Below are 9,613 nucleotides of genomic sequence, written 5' to 3'. Positions count from 1 at the left end.
AAAGAAAACTACGTGGAAAGCTTGTGGAGGCTTAAGGGAAAAAAAATACCTTGTTTTATATGGTAAAAAAAAATCCTACTAAAGGTAGAGACTAAACTTAGCCCAAACTTGATGAAGAACTAGTATGCAAATCTTTGTGTATAGTATCCTCTCAACTCTGCTTCTCACTATATTGTTTGCAACCTATTTTTTATTTTATTTTATTTCAGAGCCAAGAAACCTCGGGCTAAACTGAGTTTGATTTTGAAAATATACTTAAAGTAAGATTTTTGTTTCAAACTCTTTCTTGGACTTGGGTTGTCTCAAAAAGGGGTGGGAACGGTTACATATTTTACAAACTGGCGGCTATATGGGAATCCAATTAAGCATTGCATAAGCTTTATAGTATGACTAGTTATCTTGTGTGTGTCTATATATATATATATAGTATTCTTTGTGGTCTTTTTATAAAATAAAAAAAATGGTTATAAAAAAAATATATTACAACTGTATTATTTTTCCAATAAGTTAACAACGGTAATAGTGTTTGAACGATCAAGATTTGAGCGTAAGGCTCATACATGTAGCAGCTTCCTTCCTTCAACTATCATTCATATCCATACTACCGAAAATTTCTTCTAACTCATGGGCACAGTTACTGTTAATTTCTGATCTATCCTGGTGTCAGTTGTTACTTGTGAAAACTATGGTTTTAATTTGGAGTAAAAAAAATTTGGAGATTTAATTAAAAACATTTTATCTATAAAGCAGGCAAAAGAAATTGGAAGTAAATCAATAAAAAGATCTTGTTTGCTCCCCAACGAGAGGAGATTTAACAAAGTTTAAAAGTACTCTCCATTAAAAATATCTTAAAAGAGAATTTGAAATACTTAGAATGATGGAATCTAATTATCATAAAAGAATATTATGGTAAGATAAATACTAGTTTTATGAAATTATATAGGAAGGACATATGGCCCTGTAGTTTTTTTGGATAAGACATATATATGGATAAGATGAAGTACAAGGAGTACCCCTAGCCCAATTACATCAAGTAGGGTGGAAGTAGAATAAATGGAGATACAAGACACCACTCATATAATGACATGGAAGAGATTTCTAGCTTAGCCTTGATCCACAATCAACTCCTGGCCTGGATCATGTCAATCACCTCATGATCAGAATTCAAATATGCAGAATTCAGAGAATGAAAGATGAAAGAGATGCAGAAGCCATCTCTCACGAGTCAAACTGCCCCCTGTTTTATTGTAAAACCAAATATCAATACTACAAGCAGGTGACGAAACTTGACTTTTTAAATATAATAGTCCATACTTGCATATATAATTCATAAATTTGCACATTATGTTATGTAAATTATTTGACATTATGTGAGTGCAGCTTCGCACCTAGATACAATGTAACCCAGACTTGTTTTTTTTTTTTCTTTCTAGAACTTGACTTTTTAAATATAATAGTCCATACTTGCATATATAATTCATAAATTTGCACATTATGTTATGTAAATTATTTGACATTATGTGAGTGCAGCTTCGCACCTAGATACAATGTAACCCAGACTTGTTTTTTTTTTTCTTTCTAGAACTATATACACGACAGCTTTTACTTACACAAGACATGATAAAAAAAAAATTAAAGCTAGAACGACAGAAAATAGACAGGAAAAACCAAGAAGTAAGCATTGGCGGCCCAGAAATTCTGCAAGCCTCAGAAAAATCTAGCTCTCAAAAATTGTCTCAGCACACCAAAAGCAATGCATGTCCAGTTATCCAATCTTAATTTCCCCCATCACCTCTTAGTGATGCTGCTATCCATTTTCTTCCTCTTGATTATCCCCTATGCTTCCTCTTTGTCCTTTAACTTCACTAGTTTCGATCCTAATGACAAGAGCATAGTATTTGAGGGATCAGCAAACCCTGTAGCACCAACTATCCAACTCACACGAAACCAAATGGACAAGGGCATGATTGGAAGCATTGGTCGAGCCACATATTACCAACCTATGCAGCTGTGGGACAAAGCCACAGGGAATCTCACAGATTTCACAACCCATTTTTCTTTTGTCATAGATTCACAGAACCGAAGTAAATATGGAGATGGGATTGCATTCTTCCTTGCCCCTGCTGGTTCAAAGATTCCTAATGCCACAAAAGGAGCTTCTATGGGTCTTACACTTGATAACCAACAATTGAACTCCACAGACAATTCATTTGTTGCTGTGGAGTTTGATATCTATCAGAATGGCTGGGATCCACCCCATGAACATGTTGGAATAGACATCAACTCTATGAGATCTGCTTCTAATGTAACATGGTTGGCTGATATCAAGGAAGGGAAACTCAACGAGGCTTGGATCAGTTACAACTCCAGTTCATTGAATTTGAGTGTTGTGTTCACAGGTTTTAACAATGATACCGATCATACCATTCAGCAGCAACATCTATCTGCTATAGTTGATCTGAGACTTCATTTACCAGAATTGGTTTCTTTTGGCTTCTCAGCTGCCACGGGAAATGCAACTGCTATACATAGTCTCTATTCATGGGATTTTACCTCAACTTTGGCAGCACAAGAAAACATAACAAAGGGAGCAGACCCAGTTGCAAGGTCTCCAACCTCCAATATAGCTCCCAGTCAGAAGAAAAAGAACAAGACAGGCTTGGCAGTGGGATTGAGTATTGGTGGATTTGTTTGTGGGTTGGGTTTGATTTCAATTGTCTTGTGGAAGAAGTGGAAGAAAGGAACGGAAGAGGAAGAACATGATTTTGAAGAGTTTATGGGTGAGGATTTTGGAAGGGGGGTAGAGACCAGGAAGTATTCATATGCTGAATTAGCACAGGCAGCTAATGGTTTCAAAGATGAGCAAAAACTAGGTCAGGGAGGATTTGGTGGTGTTTATAGGGGTTATCTTAAAGACATAAAGTCTCATGTTGCCATTAAGAGGGTGTCAGAAGATTCTGATCAAGGGATAAAGGAGTTTGCATCAGAAATAAGAACTATTAACCGGTTAAGGCATCGAAATCTAGTGCACTTGATTGGTTGGTGTCATGAAAGGAAAAAGCTATTGCTTGTGTATGAGTACATGCCAAATGGAAGCTTAGATACTCATCTCTTCAAGAAGCAAAGTTTGTTGAAATGGGCGGTGAGATATAACATAGCTCGAGGATTGGCCTCTGCATTGCTATACTTGCACGAGGAATGGGAACAATGTGTTGTGCATAGAGACATAAAGTCAAGCAACATTATGCTGGATTCGGAGTTTAATGCCAAACTTGGGGATTTTGGTTTAGCAAGGTTTGTGGACCATGCAAAAGGTGCACAAACTACAGCTTTAGCTGGCACTATGGGCTACATGGCTCCTGAATGTGCTACCTTGGGCAGGGCTAGTAAGGAATCAGATGTCTACAGTTGTGGAGTTGTTGCTTTAGAGATAGCTTGTGGAAGAAAACCCATCAACCTTAAGGCACAAGAAAATGAAATAAATATTGTGCAGTGGGTGTGGGAACTCTTTGGAGGAGGGAGAATTCTTGATGCAGCAGATCCAAGACTAGAAGGGGATTTTGAGGAGGAGCAAATCAAATGCTTGATGATTGTTGGTCTTTGGTGTGCTCACCCTGACCATAATAATAGGGCTTCAATTAGGCAAGCAATTCAAGTGCTTAACTTTGAAGCTCCCTTGCCCAATCTTCCATCAAGTTTGCCAGTTCCAACATATCTTGATGGCCCCTTGCACTCATCGATAGCACCATTCAGCATAACTGCTTCAGTGGAAGGTCATAGCCAGATCAGAAGCTCCACTGCAAACACAAACTCCTCTGGGTTCACCACAACTTCTGATGATGCTTCTCCCTCTGTGTCGCTTCTGTACTCACGGTAAAAGTGATTTTATCAGAATGCTTTTTTCCTTGTTACGATTATATTTACTTCTCTTTCTGTACACTGTAAAGTCAGATTTTGTCTGTGTATTTAAATATGAAAAAAGCAATTTAATTTTCTGGCTAGTTGTTCATTTAAGGTCCTACGAACAATTGTGACAGATTCATGGTGGTGGAACTGTCACCATATTTTGAAAGCCTTGATTCACACAATGGAAGTTTTAGATAGGATCTTCAACTTTGTCTCAGCTTCAGAAACTTGCATTTTTTTTTAATGTTTCTTTTCCACGTAGATTTTAACATTTGTTAATGTTCCATGTACTAATTAAAAAAAAAAAAAAAGAACTTCATGCAAGCTCTATGAATATAAAATTTCTTGCATCCTGTATTTGTCGGCTTTCTGTAAATGCAGTTTCATTTCATTTTTTATTTTTTTTGGAGTTACTCAATAAGTGCATGTTTAATTTTTATATTTTGGGTTGTTTTATGAATTTCAATTTTGTGTTTATTCTTTTATTCGTGAATTGATTGTATTTGATGGATCAATTGATGTCCCAATGCGAAATTATTGTGAAACTGGTATATTATTGTGTTGAGTGTAAAACCTAGAAATTGAATCTTTTCTAATTAGCGTGAATTGATAAAATTAAGTAACGAGAGAGATTTACTGTAAGAGGGAGTGAAATATTAATTTTGTATTTTTTTTCTCTTTTCGTGCTCTTTTGGGTTTTTTTTATATATAGTTTGAAATTAATATTATAATTTGGAATTAGAATAGGCTAACAAAATGACATTCTCAATTATTATTTTAATTTTAATATTTAGTAAGAGTTTGTATATTGTTTCATATTGTTATTCTTTAAAATTGGTCAAAGTCTATTTAACTATAAGGTTCTTTGAAAGTTTTAGTGAATCCTTGGTGCAATTTTGTTTGATTATATTTTACTTTGTAAATCCATGATTAGAATATTTGTGTTTAGTTATTTATATACTATGTGTATTTGTATATTATGAATTGTGATTGAGATTAAGTATTTGTGGCCATTGAGCATGTGTTAATATTTGATATGATATTATTTGTGTCTTGAGTTATGAATTATACAATAACCTAACAAGTGTTTATCTTAAGAAAAGTATTTATGCACGAGATGTTAAAAGGAAAGTGTAGAGTTTCAAGTTAGGAACCTGAAATGTTAAATTGTAGCACAATGCATAAGGTGTTAAAAGGAACGTGTAAGGTTCCAAATTAAGAACTCGAGGCTTTAAATTATAGTGCATTATGTTAAACATGTTTGAAAATAAGTGTGAGCTCGTGGGTATTGTATAATCCATGAGCAGTGTTTATATGCAAAAGTTGTTTCAAGGGTTGGACCTGAATCAGAAAGGTGAAATCTTAATGGATTATTCAGAGTCTAGGTTTTGGGAGTAAATATACTCAATTTGAGTACTCCTTTAAGCCTATGTTGATCCCATATGATTGGAGCATTCTCGCAAAACAGAGTGACCATGACTAGTCACCTTATGATTTCACTTAGTGAGAGCGACCTAACATACTCATTGTGTAGTGTGTCTTGTTATGTACTCTTTGGTGCTTTAGTGTTGTTTTTCATTGATATAGTACCACGTTGCATATAGGATTGAGTCTTAATGTATATGTTGCATAACGCTTGTGTAATGATCATTGTGACTTGCTATGTAATGGTGAGTAATGAATTGTGTGAGTGTAAGATGTTGTACTTGAAATTTATTGTTCCGAACAAGTGATTAATGTGAATGTGTGAAATATGATTTTATGATTAAATTCTTGAGATAAGTGATGTTACGCAATGAGTTATAAAATTATGTGAATTGTGCAAAATTGAGCTTGTTATACTTATACTATATATGTGTTTCTTTGTTTATCTCTACCTGCTTAGGAATGTGATAATTCACTTCCTGTGTGTTGTTTGTATTTGGATCATGTGATGATTTCGAACCTTGTACTCATGGGAGCAAATGATTAGGTGGATTGCTTTAAGGAACCTAGTGTTGGAGGATCGAGAAACAATGCTCTAATAGAATGTGACATTGAGACATAAGTTTCTGTTTTAATTGCATAATGTTCCAAACATGTCATTTTACTTTATTTTATTATATTATTTAACTTGAATTCTGTTGTAAACTTGAACGACATTGCTTTGAACCGAAAATATTTCTGAGAAGTTTTATTTGATAACAATGAAGCGAATGTGAAACTTCTACCCACATGGATTTACATACGATTTTATTGAATAAAATTGATTTAATTAGATTTCATATTTTATATGTTTTTTTTTTTCATTTATATGCATGTTGGGATAGAGGATGTTACAATGTTAGATTTAATGGACTTGTAAAACTTTTTTTTATTTATTATTTACTGTTGTAATGATGTTTAATTGTTCACCTTGCTTGTTTGTGTCAATAAGCAATGTTCCTATTAGTGGGTTTTATGTTTGCTTTTAATTTGGGCAAAACTACACTCTCTAATGTGAGTGGTTGTATGTCTTTTGATGACAGCATGCATTGGTGTCATAATGGGCTGTCATTTCTCATGTATTTACACTTAAAAATGAATGAAAATATGTAAAACAGTATGGATGTTCAGCAAAATCGAAAATAACTCTACTCTGTCATCTTCCCCTCTGTTTATGGTGTTTATGGTTTATGTTTCATTGTTGTCTATGTTCTTTGGTGTATTAGTTTAATAGTTAGGAACACATTTTCTGACAAACTCTTTTGAACACATATCCTAAAACTGATTTGATAACATGATTTGATAAAAAGAGAGGGACAGAGAACAAGACATTAGATGTCAAATTACCCTTCTCTAGAACTTAACTCTCAAAAACAGGTTATAAGGTGTATGCCTCCCACCAATAACCTAAGAGCAAGTTTCACGCTGTTTAATTGACAATTGTATATCTCAGTTTTGTAAAAAGTAATTAGAGTGAATCACCAACGTGGTTTTTGAAATTGTAAGAATTGATCAATTTTATCTTCAAATAGGCAGAGGCTAAGAGTAACTCTATCTGTGTCTTTCCCCTTCTTTTCAGTTGACAAGCAGTGATTGAATTTGTTTGCAAAACACACTATATTAAGCACAGAGAAAAAAAAAGGAACATTATGTACTAACAATGATGGAAAGAAGCACAGATTGCAAAGGAAAAGCATGCTTTTAGAAAGCACATTCTCTTACTATGCAACGATGATGATCTAAACAATATCTTAATATAGTGCCACAATTGTTTTCTTTGTTTACGCAAATGATATATCGGCAATGAGTTCTAGACTTGATGTTGCGAGAGAAAAAATAGAAAACAACATTGGTTCAGTACAAGTACCTATCACAGAATTGGAAGTCAGTTGTGGCACTCATGTAGAATTTCAGTTCAAGCTTCTTTTGATAATATTACATAATGGCAAGGCGAGTTTTTAACTTGAAAATGCAGAAAGACAACACATTGGACCAGAAAATATTGCAAAAGCTAAAGATAATGTGCGACACAGATGTAGAATTTCAATTCAAGAAAAAAACACCAAATTGAAGAAAATACCCCTATAAGTATCAATCTTAGTACGTATGTAAATATGCAGCTGCTGGAGAAATGAGGTCAATAGTTGTGCTCGATTGTAAGGATTCAGTGAGTAAGCTACTGCTTGAATTTGAGGACACGTGTTGGTTATTTGCAGAAGCAGGAGTCCTAGAGGACATAGAGCTGAAAGATGTGAGAATGGGCAGTGGAGCTTCAAAATTAAGCACTTGAACAGCTTGCCTAATTGTAGGCCTCAGAAGGAAATCAGAATGAGTGCACCAAAGGCCAACTATCATTAATCTTTCCATTTCCTTCTCATCAAAGTGTCCATATAAGCTTGCATCAGATGCTTTTAGGAGAGCACCCATACCATAGTGTTCCCAAACCCAATCCACCAAATAGATCTGTTCTTCATTCAGATTAGGTTCAATAACCTTTCTACCACAGGCTATCTCCAAAGTAACAACTCCAAAGCTGTATACATCAGACTCCCTACTAGCCTTGCCTCTTGTGGCAGCTTCAGGAGGCAAATATCCAATTGTTCCTGCTAAACCAGTTGTTTTGGATCCTATTGCATGATCCATTAGTCTGGCTAACCCAAAATCTCCGAGCTTTGCATTAAAATTAGAATCCAACATAACATTGCTGGATTTTATGTCTCTATGAAGCACACATTCTTCCCACTCTTCATGCAGGTATAATAATGCTGAGGCCAGACCTCTAGCAATATCATATCTCACTTTCCATGTCAGCAGACCCTTTCCTTTAAATAGATAAGAATCCAAGCTTCCATTTTCCATGAACTCATAAACCAGCAGCAGGTCATTGTTCTCATGGCACCACCCAAAGAGTCGAACCAAATTTTTATGCCTGAGTTGAGTAATGATCTTTACTTCAGATGCATACTCCTTTACCCCTTGTCTAGATCCGCGAGACACCTTCTTAATGGCAACATGGGCATTCAACTCTCGCATAAATCCCCTGTAGACTGCCCCAAATCCTCCCTGTCCGATTTTGTTTTCGCTCGCAAAGTTATTAGTTGCTCTTGCAAGTTCTTCATAGGAAAACTTCTTGGGTAGAGACATTCTTTCGAAATCATTGTCCATAGTATGATCAAAAAGTGAGACTTCCTCCACACCTCTATTCCTCAGTATCCATCTCACGAGGAAAGTTACCCCCAAAATAACAAATAATACGCCTGCTCCAAGTCCAACACTCAGCCCTATCACCAGCCCTGTTTTGCTTCCACCCTTTTGCGGTTTCGGGCCTAAACTAGAGTTGAAGGACCATGAGCTAAGAGTATGTTCCTCATAAAAATCTCCTGTTGCTGAAGAGAAACCAATTTCAACCCATTCAGGTAACACATCACTCAGATTGACCACAGAGAATAAGTGCTGTTTAATTTTTTTATCATCCTTATATCCAGTGAAGGTGACACTTAATCTGTTTGAACCAGAATCGTAACTAACATCAGCATCATACCCTCTCTCATCCATGCTGGTGAACCATTCTGTAGTGTCAGTAGTGTTAATAGAATTAACATCAATACCGACATGGTCATATTTCGGATCCCAGTCATTAACAAAGGTATCGAATTCCACCGCTACAAATGGATAATCCTTTGCGAAATTTAGATTCTTCAGTTGTTCTCGGCTCGCTAGACCGATACCACTTCCATCTATGTCAGATTGTGGGAAGTCTGGGTGTGCCAGAAAGAAGGTGATGCCATCTCCATGATGAGTTTTATTTGGGGTGTTGATGGTAAAGGAGAAATGGGTAGTGAAGTCTGTAACTTTTTCTGAGTTCTTGTCCCAAAGATGCAATAGTTCGTAATATGTAACTCTGCCATAACTATCTGGCTCAGACCTGGTGAGGTTGATGACATCATTGTCACGACGGGCTTTTCCTGAAAAATTGAGGGCGATTCCCGTGTCACCAAGTTGCTGATAGTTGAAAGATAATGAAGCTGCATGAGGTATTGCAAGAAGCAAGAGTGTTAATGTTATTGCATGAAAAGAAGCATGCACATAACTTTTCTTACAGTAACGAGATGCTGCCATTACTAGAGAATTGATGTTGGATGGGGTGGAAATGGAATTGTGCAAATATCCCTTGCTTGGGGGTAGCTGCATGTAGTTAATTAACGGTTGAATGACTCAGTGGGTTTAGCTCTGAATAGTCTAA

At 35.8% G+C, this 9,613-nt stretch overlaps 2 protein-coding genes across 2 annotated transcripts; one reads left to right on the top strand and one right to left on the bottom strand.

Moving 5' to 3' along the window:
• Window positions 1-974: 974 nt before the first annotated feature.
• LOC114419429 (L-type lectin-domain containing receptor kinase IX.1-like) lies at window positions 975-6,120 on the top strand. The gene is made up of 3 exons (XM_028385085.1): window positions 975-1,276; window positions 1,583-3,873; window positions 5,879-6,120. Exons 2-3 carry the CDS (start codon window positions 1,754-1,756, stop codon window positions 5,928-5,930), a joined length of 2,172 nt encoding a protein of 723 aa, XP_028240886.1. The 5' UTR covers window positions 975-1,276; window positions 1,583-1,753; the 3' UTR covers window positions 5,931-6,120.
• Window positions 6,121-7,262: 1,142 nt separating this feature from the next.
• Window positions 7,263-9,613, bottom strand: LOC114419430 (L-type lectin-domain containing receptor kinase IX.1-like). Its single transcript, XM_028385086.1, has one exon. It carries the CDS (start codon window positions 9,559-9,561, stop codon window positions 7,468-7,470), a length of 2,094 nt encoding a protein of 697 aa, XP_028240887.1. The 5' UTR covers window positions 9,562-9,613; the 3' UTR covers window positions 7,263-7,467.

The sequence above is a fragment of the Glycine soja genome, chromosome 7 (genome assembly GCF_004193775.1).
Source record: "Glycine soja cultivar W05 chromosome 7, ASM419377v2, whole genome shotgun sequence".
Lineage (NCBI taxonomy): Eukaryota > Viridiplantae > Streptophyta > Magnoliopsida > Fabales > Fabaceae > Glycine > Glycine soja.
Note: the sequence above shows the minus strand (reverse complement) of the source record. Positions and strands in the feature narration are given on the sequence as shown.

Excerpts from the sequence above, each read along its gene's own strand:
- LOC114419430 (XM_028385086.1), bottom strand. The coding sequence starts at position 9,561 with ATGCAGCTACCCCCAAGCAAGGGATATTTGCACAATTCCATTTCCACC.
- LOC114419429 (XM_028385085.1), top strand. The coding sequence starts at position 1,754 with ATGCATGTCCAGTTATCCAATCTTAATTTCCCCCATCACCTCTTAGTG. Across the intron at positions 3,874-5,878 it reads GTGTCGCTTCTGTACTCACG|GTGGATTGCTTTAAGGAACC; the intron begins GTAAAAGTGATT and ends GCAAATGATTAG.